Below are 12,663 nucleotides of genomic sequence, written 5' to 3' on the forward strand. Positions count from 1 at the left end.
TTGTTGACTTATTAATCACACGGATCACGGTTAGTTTGAAAGAGGACATTCTTCGAAAAACGTTTTCTTTCTTTACATGCAGTGCGATTTCTAAGAAGAATCAAGAGATAGACTGAAGGATAATGGATCCGATGGAATAGCTATAGTTCATTGGTGGTTGACAGAAGCACAATATTTTCATTCCGCTGAGCCTAAACAGTCGGTGACCTCCAGGGAGGTCATCAGGGTGGGAACCCTGTTTCAGTCAGAAGAAAACACCGGAAACAAGATGTTTCTCTTTTTCGACAAAAATCTCCCTTTCTCTCAGAACATTCTGTCTTCAGATATGTCCCTCAGTCCCTTAACAGAATCCTGGTTAATTATCAATACAACTCTCAGCAAGGCTAGAATGTCACTAGTTACAACACCTTGCAGTCCCAAGTCACCTCTCCTGCAGCCATATCTCTCTACATACACACATACCCTGGGTGTGGGGTGGGAGAGGGAAAGGTGTAAGAGACATTGAGCCAATGCTTCTAAGCAATGAGAGGAGTTATCATTAGCACACTTCTTAACACCTTGCTTTTTCTTTACCAGTATATTAAGGGAGTAGTGCTTGGTGACATCATTGGGACAAAGCTTGAGAAAGACTAGGCTTATAGTTCCAACATGTTACATAGGTGTGTCGGATATGAATCAATATTTGATCTTGAGGGTCCTTGAGGGTTTAGGTTGGTTGAGGGGCAGTTCTATGGGCGCATGTGAAGCCCTCTGTGACATGCTTGCGTGTAAAAAGGGCTATACAAATACATTTGATTTGATCTACAAACAACACAAATTCAAGGAATGAGACACATTTTTTAATTTTATTGATAAATTATCATTTTTAAAAAGATATTCAGGAGCGTTCGTCATCAAACTCAAGCTACATTTTTCCATGTACTGAAATTAAACTATGTACAAAGAGTTTTTATTGGTTAACTTTCAAACATTCAGAACAAGGTTGTTTTTGAACAGTGCCCACGAGCCTAGAGACTGGAGGCTTCGCTAGCTAACTACAGCAACACTAGTGGTCACAGGTCACTGGAGTCAGGGAAACAGATGATGAGCAGGGGGGAGAGGGAAAGAGGTTTACATTCTAAAAGCATGAGGAGAGCAGAGGAGAAGAACAGAAGATATCTTTTCCTTTATTCATAACAGAAAATAACACTGCCGTCGGTCAGGGATAAACATAAGGAAGGAACATAAGGGAAACATGCAAAAAAGGGTTTCCTCATCAGTGAGTTTCAATAACTCATTCACAAACAAGAAGGCTGTTACTATGCGGTGATGTAATACATTAGTTTTGCACTCCAAAATGCCAAAACAAAAACAACAATTATTGCTCTATGTGAGTAAAAGCAGCGTTTTGCAAACAGTACATACTGTAGGACACACAAGCTCCTTTTGCTGGAATACTCTTGACAAAATACTGATCTTGGGTGGCAGCATTGGCACACATTTAAGGACAATTTCTTTATTAAGTTTGATAATTTCCTTGGATTAAAATCATATATGACAAACCTACTATGCATTGCACAGGCAGAGTAAATGGTTACATACAGTATGGTTGCAGCTTTATGTAGCTGGGGGGAATCTAGCAGCAAAAGAACACAATAATTGCATATAACTGCAGTGCAATGGGCAAGACTGTTCTTGAAAAGTTCTCCTCGTTTGGTCTGGTTGGTGACAAAATGCAATACATAAAATGGGTACCATTATGTTCCTTGTGGTCGTAGCTAAAACTCGTTCAGGAAGAGGCAAAATCCAGACGGTCTTCATGTGATTACAGCTATCTTAAATTACCAGCCTGATCACTGTCTGATTTCAATATCACTCATTTCAATCTCCCATTCTTTCCGTATCAACAAAACCCGATTCCTAAAATCAGAAAATCAATCCTATGATCAATCTCAATCATCAGTTTGCATGGATTTCGCTAAACCAAAAACCCGAGGCTGGATTTGAGTCCTCGCAGACCAAACAGCGTCAAACAGACCCAACCTTTGACCTGTACAAAATCGGATCGACATGAAGAAAGATGTAAATACAAAAAGGTGGGGATTCTCATTCCATCTTTCTGGACGGGCTGTGCCAGCGTGTGCAGAGGCAGCCTAAGCGAAGCTGTTCTCTGGGTAGCTGACTTTGATGGCGCCCCAGTAGCAGGCTCGTATCAGGCAGATGAGGCCCAGCAGGTAAGCGAAGGCCCAGGACACGTAGGTGGCGTGGTAACGACTCGCAAAGTCCTGGGTGCCCACCTGGTGGAGACGTGAGACACGATGAGGAGACAGGTTCATTGAAGTTTTATTATCATTTCATGAAGTTTAATTACTGTTTTAAGGAAGCAAAAAATCCCCAAAACAAAAGGTTGCTATTTAATTTTTGATAGAGATTCCAGATAAGATAACTTCTTAGCAAGTTACTGTGCTGTCTGCAAACCAAATTATATCTGACCTGAGAAGGTATTTAGAAGTAACAATTATAATTTTTATAGATCTTATCGGAATAATATTAAGATTGTGCTATGGTTGCATTGTGTGAGACCACTATTTGGCACGAAGCAAGATTGTCATCTATGTCACTGTTGTTATACACGGATCTATATCTGTTGTACTTGTATTTCTGTGCCCTACTGCTAAGCAGACAGACTAGACAGAAATGTTATTTATGTATATATTTACTACTAATATGAAAATGCAGTTCAATATTCCAAAACCTGATAACAGTACACTGATCAAACCAAAGTCTGTAAGCCAGCTGGTTTATTATGCCACAGTAGCTGTATTAGGCCTTGCTACGTGAGCCCTACTAGCTGAGAGGAAGACCCCAGTGACTAAATGCTGTAAATGAACCAGAAGAGACCCTCAAACCCTTTTTTGGAAAGCAAAACATATCAAATGGTATCCTATGTTGTCGCAGATCCTTTGTCACGATTATGATGTGATCACAGTCGTGCTCACGATACACTGTGGAACACGGCTGTCTGGAACAACGTGGTTTTCAGTTGGGGTGAATGTGCTACTTACTGTTAACCCCACTCCGATGAAGATGCAGATCATTCCTACGGTGATGTAGGCACAACAGCGCCTTCTAGGGAGGGCACTGCCAACCGAAGATCTGGAGAGGACACAACCCCTGTTAGTCCACACTCAGAGAAGCCTGAAGGCCGTGAAGTTAGTTACTGTGTTCAACATTTGTATCACTAAACTGTGCTCGGAAATTGCTTCCCGTTGAACATAAAAAAAACAACATAAAAAATTGTAGTTGTTGTAGTGAATAGGTGATACACTATGTGATGTGCATGTGTTAGAGGTTTTTGTAGGTTTGCTGACTTACAGATGCAAAGCAAATGGCCCCATTAAGGAGAATAAAGTCTTACTCAATTATATTGTGAGGGTAGGCATTATCATTATAATAATACAGTGTTAAGAGATATGATCATACAACTATACAGAAATGACTTAAATAAAGGCAGATCTGCATGACACAGTCAAGCACACGAGTCTTCAAAGCTCCCGGGCATTTTGACATTCCTCTCCATCCTCCAGGCATAGCAGCTGCCGCCACAGTCTTGTGAGAGGGAATTCTCATGATTGGCTAACGATTCTTGGCTAATGATTCTTTCATACTGTCAAAGTCTACGGTGCCCACAGGAACAGATCCAAGGTCAGCCTTAGCCTCTCACCCCTATTATTCACCCATGGTGGGTTAAAAGTGCAAACTGGCCCTGCACGCCCCGCCTTCCCCCAACAACCTCTCATATGACCCTCATGTGACTAGACTCAAGCATTCTTCAGGAATCAGTAACAATTCTTATGGCTTAGAACGGCCCTAATCCCCCCGCGCTTTTCTCTTTCTCTTTCTTTGTTTCCTCGTTCTCTCTCTCTCCTCTCTGTCATGAGGCCACAGAGTTCAGAGCATGCTCACTCTGCCCATCTACCAGAGACCCTTCTGACTGCTCCCCCACCATCACTATCAATAAACACTGTACGTCTGACCCAACTCGTACCACACTCTTCAGTGCCTGGTGCTGTGGAACCTTCTCTCGGGTTCTCTGGCTGTCTGACAGACAGTCCGGGGCCTATGGTGGCACTCCCTGGCTGTTCTGAGCGGTTATGTACTTCTTTGCATCCCACAAACCAGTAAAAGACATACACACACTCACACACACAAAGACATTAACACACGCTTACTGAATCCCCCCCACACACAGCACTCAGACAATAGGAGCACTTACATTTTTTTGCAGTGTGGGCACTTGGCTAACGTGTTGAAGCGGAGTTCCATCCACTGTGAGGGAGAAGATAAAGATATGGTTGAAGTTGCTTTGGGTAGAGAGAAGTGAGGATTGTACACACACAAACACACCTGCATGCATACACAAAACGCAAACACGAACACACACACACACACACACACACACAGATCTACTCTACTTTAAGTTTCTCTAAAAGACCAGCAGAATTTCAACCAACAATGATCAAGGATTTCACCGCAAGTTAGGAAACCTCCCACTCCATACCACGTTCCACCACATTTGAGGTGATCCTACGATTAGCAAGGATGGAGAACGGGCTCCGGGTGTCATTTCAAGAACTCAAAACCACCAAAATGTTAATAATTAGTGTTCATAATAAACAATTCACCCCCCTCCCCATTTAATGATTATGATTTTGATTATTTTGGATTCTAACGATTGTGAATGGTTGGAAGGGGGGGGGGGTTAGCCAATGTAGTTATTAATGTAGTTAATGTCCACCCAGAACAGACCGGGGGTGGGGAGGGGGGGGGGGGGGGGGGGTGGAGGGGAGGGGGTTGTCAGGCTGATAGACCTGCTGATCAGAAGGAGGGGGGGCGCCATCGAGGGCGAGGCCAGGGGGGGCCTGGGATGGGCTGGAGTCTTCACTGCCCTGGATGGCACAACAGGCACAGGCACAACAAGCACACATCAGCAACGCTGGGGTACTCTGGCTCTAGCTAACCAGGGAGAGGTGCTCTTGTTTTTAAGTGCTGGCACGAGATTCAGTTCCAGGTTACAAAGCACATTTTGACGTAATTCATATACTTGAGGTGACAAAGTATGCCTTTACGTTTCATTTTTTACTTTCCCCCTTCCCCAAAGACTTTCAAAAAAGTAATGGGTTCGGGGCAACTTTGAATACGGAAAAGAAGAATATGATTATTTAAAGAATGAATAATAATAAATAACTGAGGACTAATCTAATCACTTCATCCACTGATTGAAGAACAGTATGTTACTACTAGCTTGATAAAAACACGTGTAACTAAACCTAGCATCCAGAGATAAGACCAGTCCCCCTATTCTACAGCTCCATATTAACAGCTGTAACTCTCTACCTAGCATCTTTTCACACACTAACACACAAAAACGGAGGGGACAAAAGTAGTAGGCCAGACTTCTGATTGGTCCCAAGGCCTGTTTGGGGCGGGAGTCCGTACCAGGAAGGTGTTTCCACAGTGACCACAGACCACTCTCATGCCCTCTGGCTGAACGGGCAGGGCGGGCTGGGCAGGCTGTTCCTCAGGGATCACCATCACCGGGCTCAGGTTGATGATGCGTCTGCTGTGAGTGGCCAGGGGAGAGTTGCAGGGTTATGACACGATAGAAACATTCTGCCGAAACCAATCCACCTCCGAAACCAGCCCTTAGTCCCGCCCCATGCTTGATGTTCAAACCTTATCTAAAACATCAACAACCCATCAAGATACGCCTATCCATAGTCATATTAAAAGGACACAACTTGTCAAGACGTCTCAGGGACATTAAAGGTGACAGACGTCCATGACAGATGCACCTGACTGTCAGATTAAACATGCAGAACCGGTTTAATGACCTACCAGTTGGGCCTGGGGCACCCTATCCTCCTCGACGTGTCTTTACAGATGAGGAGGCAGTTACAGGGACATCGCACATACTTCTTCCCTGTGGGAGGGTTCTTGATCGGCTGAAACCCAAATAAAGACCACATATGACTTTGTACAGTGTGTCTCCCTGCTAAGCTATAGCTTAGCTCAGAAGTATGCGGTTACATCATCTCCTGTACAATTCAGTGTGTGTTTGTAGATTGTGTCATAATATGCAGCGTTCATATCCGATTAATTACCAGACGAAGAGTAATCTCTGGGCTACAGAATGCTGGTCTGCATAAAGGTTTGAGTATATATTTTGCTATTCTATCATAGTATATTAAATCCTATGTTGATTGTTGTAGAAATTGTATAGTACGTGTAGTTGGAACTACATATAGTGCTGAGTTATGTACGCTAAACTCTACCCAAACAGTAGACACCCTCATCGATGTCGAGACAGAGTATAGTAACAGGGATACTAATACTCTCTAATTAAGGCCAGGCTGAAATGGACCCACTCAATATCTGATCCTTCAGCTGAGTAGATTCAGGAGGAGGTTGGGAAATGCAGTTTGAACTGACATAGGAAAGCAAGACTGCATTTACACGTGGGACTTTTTGGCCCGAACATTGTGTAATAAATGAATCTTCTACTCTATGTAAACAGAGGGCAGAGGAAGCCCCTTCCTTACCATATGCTTGCAATGTTTAAACAAATCCTGAGGAATATCTTCCTACGTTTTGGAGCAAAAGCTGCTTTAGAATGTCAGTACTCCTTAAAACAAAAACAAACTCTAGTAACTGAGATACATGTAGAAATAAAACATTTTTGGGGGAGGACCTTTCATGCATTATCAAAGCCATACATGAGCTCAATAGCATTGAACCTACATTTATTGGTTTCATTTTAGGAAGACATGACACCTTGCATCGAGGCACCATCCAATCTTTTTTTCACATCGCTCCTTCTCCTCTCTCTCTGCAACAGCTACACGCCATTTCATCTCTCCCTACTGAATCGACCTCCAGCTTTTCTGACAGTTCAATTTGACACCAGTCCATCACTCTTTCAACCAGCCATTCTTCCAGTCAGCCATTTGTTCAGCAGGTCATTTGCTCCATCCGCTATTCGTATACAGTCAGACACATGTTCAGCCCATCATTGGTTCAGCCATTCATTCCTGCAGCTATTTGTTAATTACTGTACACCATCTTATCAGACAGTGATTTTCAAGTAAATAAATATGATATGAGAGAGGCTATTGAGAGGGAGACACACACAGAGGAGAGGACAGATTACAGTAAAGGGTTTCAAGGATAACTGGACAAACAACCCCCCCCCCCTAGCCTCTAGTCCTCTCATCTCCACGGTCTCTGCCAGCGACACTGTCCCCTGACCCGGCCACAGTGGGGGGGCAGGGGGGATCAGGCCAGGCCGCCGGGCAGCGGGCCAGTGGACTTACCGTGGCTTCGTTACACACGGTGCACTTGACCACGTGCTGGTGCATCTTGCCATCCAGGTTGATGAGGGATTGGCACACCCGGCAGTTAATGACAGGAACTCCGCCAGCGTCTGGGCTGGCGATGGCTGTGTAGGGCGGAGGGAGCTCAGCTAAACACAGGAGCAGAAACGAGGCAAAGGGAGAAAAAGTGTTTTTGAGATACATGTTCAGGGGTTGAGGACACAATTGCATTTGGAGTTGAGCAATTTAAATATGCTAAACTGTGTCTTTGTTTTGAAATGAAGATAATGATATCAAACAGACTAACATGCAAGGATTTATTTAGTACTACATAGAATTACCATAGACCACATACTTTATTTAAACTAATAAACCTGGTTTGAAATCATGTACATAAACAGAGGAGACACAACCTAGTACCTACTCTTACAAACAGTGTGACCAGAGAGTTATTTGGGTTTTAGGTTTTTAAAGACTCAAATGTAGAGAGTGTAAAAGTCAAATCAGACGTGTTCTGGAGAAGAGGAGTCACATGGAGCAGTTGTAAAGACGTCATAGTCACTTTCAGCCGTTAGGGATTTAGGTCCTCGAGACCAGATACACACTGTATTTACTGTACACTCTCACAGGACAAATCAGTCCCAACATCCTTTAAGACTGTTTCCCAGGGAGACCATTTTGAGATTGATAGACGTATGAGCTAACATTTCTTGTAGGTCACACACATACTGAGTTACAAGTTAAAAATTATAAATACAAGTGTTCATTAGGAAAAGAGGACAATTTAAAGCCAAAATAAGAAAACAGAGACCCTATTTAGCTATAAGGGCCAGAAAATACATTGACTACAGACACTGGAGGCCTGGTACTTCTACGCTTCAACAGTTATTATTATTTTTAATTTGTTCTGAAATCCTGTTGAGACATGCACATACATACTTCAAGTCTATGGTATGTATTCCATAAGACATTCATGGTGCTGACATCCGTGAAGAAAAACTAGGTGTGACCCTATCCAATCTCTTTGTTTAAAGAGTAGGCACAGTAAACACAGGGGTAAAGCGTATAGGTCAAAAATATTCTAGCTATGCACCTAAGCCCTACTTAAACCTGTTCAGTGAATTCCTAAAGGGTTTTGCACTACAGTTTTCTCTCAGACCACTTTTACTACAGCTACTGTCCCTGCTAAATGCACACAGTACTACATAGGGCCTATCTATTACACTCATTCCTGGTTCTCTGTCTTCTATTACTCTCCTAATTCTGCCCTCCTTCCACACAAAAGGAGTGGAGAACGCTTCCGTTTCAAAGCCAAAGGCCTGTCCCTCTCCATTAGCAAGGCACTGAATCAAGAAGGCTCGTTTGAACCTCAGTCTTAGAGGAAAACTTGTCTCTTTCGATTCCCTCATTCTCTCCAGAGTCTTGTCCAGACAGACCAATTCAAATGTGACTATAAGCACCCAAAAGAACACAGTCAGTTATCTTCGGCAAACAAATATTGCTCTTAATAGATAATGTAAATAACTATAGAGGGTACAATTTACTGCCCTGAACTTTTCTTTTCTATTACCATACTTATATACTCTTCTATAACCCTGTCACACCCTCACTTCAACACTGTTACTAGATTGTTACAACAACTGTTAACACATAAATCCACAATGATACACACACAGTGTGAGAAGGACTTCAATGTATGCTACTTTACCGTAAGATCAAGACAAACAGAGGTCATGTGTTTCTAAAGAGAGAGAGAGAGAGCAGGGAGATAATAGGGACGTCAACAGGTGTAATTAACCTTGGCAGCAGTGACAGTGCCATGCGAGGTGTGACACCACAGGGACAGATGGATACTCTCCATCTCTGTTTGGACTGCCTCCGCTAACTCAGCACAAACTCTCAACAACCTGAGCCAACTGACACTCTCTCTCTCCCCTCCTCTGTCTGACTCTCTCGTAGACGGCGGCATGGTCACGTGTCACACAATAAGAGATGACTCGGAAACCTGCCGATGTTTGAGGTGTTTGTTGTATGTTAGGTTAGTGCTAGGTGCTTGGGGTATGGCACATTTTCTACTCTACTCGATCTTCTACTAGGCCAAGACATAGCCCGGGTGCTCATGTGATATCATGCAACGAGAGACAACATACAGCAGAATGAATCTGTAAGTAAGACACAAAAGCAGTTGTTACATGAACGTATTTTGGTCCCTGCTGCTGAAAGCTTCTGACAGACTGTTTTGACACCCTCACGGTAGAACTCCAGAAAACTGCCTGACAGGAGGCTTTCGTAACATATTGACGGTTCGGTCTCTCAGACCAGGGGTGCCTCTGGGAGTTGAGATAGGCGGGGAGAGAAATAGGAGACGCTGGGCGCTTCAGAGCCCTGACACAGCTCTGAGCTGTACTGTAAGACGAGCCACCATTTTTACAACCACCGCAAAGCGACAGCCTTCCATCTGTTTGTCTGTCTGGTGGTTGGTCCACTTGTCTGTCTGCCTGCCTGCCTGTATGGCTGTATGCCTACTGGCAACCAGTTGTTCCAGACACACATGTTTTATTACTACATGGGGGTTGTGTGGCCTTCTACAATGAAAGTTCCAGTGAGTGGGTGAGAGGGAATATTTAATGAGGGGTGGGTCTGGATCCATGCATTCTCCTGGATGGGTGTATCGGTTATAGTTGGTCCTCAGAATGTAACAGGGGATTGTATGGGTGGGTAGGTTTCTGTCTAGGCCTACTAGCTAGAGTTTCCTGTCTGGGGTACCTTTCACTGCCTACAAAGACTTACAGACATCAAAGGCCGATTCTATGGTGGCACCTGACAGTTAAATGATGGATAACATGGGCCTTGTTGACTTCCAAGAAAGGAAATGGAACTGGGTTTCCCTTGTAAATATTCCATTAAGTGAGAGTACATATCTGTTCAGAATACAAAGTTGTACTCTTGCTCCTAATGCAGCTACTTAGCATTACACCATGTTGATTATGTTTGTGTTATGTCTCTTTATGCCAACAATACAATAGCCTACCATACTTTTAAATAGGTTTAAATGTCATATTAGTGCATCACTTCCATTTCTGGATAAAAGGTTCTGGGAGTGAAACATATTGTGGTAACTTTATTGCTTGTGGATACTGTCTTATAACTAGTTTATAATTAGCTTATCACTATGTCTTTGTATTGACATCTTGAGCATCTGTTGAGTATTTTCAGATCTCAATTCTGATTAAAGCTGACCACCACTCCAACTATCATTTGTGCTTGGTAAGCACCAGTCTGTCAGCTCACGACATCACTTCCTCAATCCGAGATCAGCACTTCTACACCCTGTATGCAGAGCTCTCCTGCAAAACAGAACTTTTCTCAATGGGATACTCTGCCTAAGATGATAACAGATACCTTCCGATAATCCTATTTACCATGTTTATTTTAAATCTCTGAAATCCCAAACAGAAACTGAATAAGCATTTCAATCCACAGTTGAGGGAAAGAAACTAGGTCATAAAGAGTATACAAAGGGTTATTTTAGATTTGAATATCAAATAAACGTAGCAGTTACTTTAGAGGCTTTTACAGTCCAATGTTTCAAACTCTGTATCAGATCCGGTGTTGAAATATGGATTTTCACATCCGATTAAACATTCTACTGTTGAGACTGTCCCAATCACTTTCTTGCTGTCGTTTTGTCCAAGAATGTGCCTAAAGAGTATTATAAGTAGGATAAATCCGTTTAGACTCATTTTCCAAAGGATAAATAATGTTGTCTCTGAAACTGGATAGAAACAATGCTTGAATGACTTCTCAAAATGTCCAAACTCCTTCTTTTCTGGGAAAAGTATTGGTAGACTGAAGGTTGAAGTCTTAATGTTAATTCAACCTACTTTGCTTGGAGAAAACTAACCAAATCACCCTCCAAGTACTGTGTGCTAATGTTAGAGCTTTTAGATGGTCTGTATCAGGCATATTGAACAATGGCTCAATATGCATACTAGGCTATCTCCCAGTTCTTGCAGCTTTTACCGTTTGTTTACAGTTAGTATTTTGGTTGTGTTTGTTAGAATTTCCCTAGTAGCCTATTTATTTCCTTTCATGGTAAAGATCTCACTGAGATCGGTGGGTTATTCAGGTCAAAGACCTGTTTGAGCACCATGTACTTCAGTGCAGAAACATGGGAAGTATGCAGACTTGATACAAAAATATGTATAACCATGTCAACTGAAGTGCATAACTGGTGGAATATTAGGTCTTCCTATTCCCTCAGCTAAATTCTCTGGCATGTGTAGGATCAATAATCATTGTAGGCATTTGGAGATTAGCAATGATTAGCTATGATCCTTATGAAAATGCATTAACTTTGATTCTTTGGTTGTCTACTGCAGACTTCAGAAACCTTTGCAATCACAGTGCAATTCATACAATACTATGAAATAAATAGACAATCTTGTAGATTTATGATGAAATAAATGGATGCTTACTGTTCTTTGACAGATTCGTATCATGTGATACTATTTACAGTCATATGGCTGTACCCCCTTCCCCCAAAAATTAGTAGCTTATACAGACAAAACTGAGTCTGCATTATAACCCTACACCAGGGTCAGTGAAGTATCTTGGAAATAGTACCGTAATGTAACATTCGATGTCATGATCTATTTACAGGCCTAAATTACATTCAACAAAGTCTACACTTATTTTTTTGAGATTTGTATCTGGACGACAGGTTACAAATCTTGCCGACGGCTCAATCTAATAATTGGATATCCATCTGTTTTATCAGGTCTTTATACATGAAAACCATACAAGAGGTTTGTGATGTACGCATTTCTGCAGCATTGAGAAGCTACTTTTATGATACAATACAGGCTTTACATTTTTAACCCACTGCTCCAGTTCTCACGGTTTCACCTCGATTTAGATAGCCGGTCTGGAAGATCCTACCGAATCCGTGGCTCATTCCAATTACGCACTATGCAAAACATTGCTAAACACGATACGCCCCAAAATGATTCAGCATACATCCATGGGTAACATTGATTTACCTCTGGGACTCGAGTCCTGCAAGTACGGCGGTGCCGTGGGTGTGACATTCCCGGAGTTCGGTGCTGACAACAGTGGTGATCGTTCATCCATGCCATCGGAGGCCATGTCTGCAAGGATTTAGAAAAACCGGACAAATAAACAAGGAGGACAACGGCTGCTCTCCTGCTTCCAGCCTTTCGTTGGGAGAGGGGCAGCCTGCGAATTGTCGGTACTGCTTCGGCGCCAGAGACGCAGTTTTTCGGAGGTGGGGCTAAAGACGTCAGCTGGA

General features: G+C 42.7%; 1 protein-coding gene across 2 annotated transcripts; it reads right to left on the bottom strand.

The window, feature by feature from the left end:
* Nucleotides 1–817: 817 nt before the first annotated feature.
* On the bottom strand, nucleotides 818–12,645 carry pip4p2 (phosphatidylinositol-4,5-bisphosphate 4-phosphatase 2). 2 transcript variants are annotated; one of them, XM_047019944.1, is made up of 8 exons: nucleotides 12,395–12,645; nucleotides 7,353–7,501; nucleotides 5,878–5,984; nucleotides 5,479–5,602; nucleotides 4,851–4,928; nucleotides 4,256–4,308; nucleotides 3,045–3,135; nucleotides 818–2,276 (listed from the first exon to the last, which is right to left on the bottom strand). In XM_047019944.1, exons 1-8 carry the CDS (start codon nucleotides 12,498–12,500, stop codon nucleotides 2,133–2,135), a joined length of 852 nt encoding a protein of 283 aa, XP_046875900.1. In that variant the 5' UTR covers nucleotides 12,501–12,645; the 3' UTR covers nucleotides 818–2,132. The 2 variants fall into 2 exon arrangements, with proteins under 2 accessions (XP_046875900.1, XP_046875901.1); XM_047019945.1 differs by lacking the exon at nucleotides 4,851–4,928 and having other exon boundaries at nucleotides 12,395–12,644.
* Between the last annotated feature and the right edge of the window lie 18 nt (nucleotides 12,646–12,663).

This window comes from Hypomesus transpacificus, chromosome 4, assembly GCF_021917145.1.
Source record: "Hypomesus transpacificus isolate Combined female chromosome 4, fHypTra1, whole genome shotgun sequence".
NCBI classification, from domain to species: domain Eukaryota; kingdom Metazoa; phylum Chordata; class Actinopteri; order Osmeriformes; family Osmeridae; genus Hypomesus; species Hypomesus transpacificus.

Bases quoted from the DNA above. Each gene is read 5' to 3' on its own strand.
- pip4p2 (XM_047019944.1), bottom strand. From the start codon at position 12,500: ATGGCCTCCGATGGCATGGATGAACGATCACCACTGTTGTCAGCACCG. The intron at 7,502-12,394 runs GTAAATCAATGT...TCCTGTGTTTAG, and splicing joins GCAGGACTCGAGTCCCAGAG to CTGAGCTCCCTCCGCCCTAC. The intron at 2,277-3,044 runs GTAAGTAGCACA...CGTCTCCACCAG, and splicing joins TCATCGGAGTGGGGTTAACA to GTGGGCACCCAGGACTTTGC.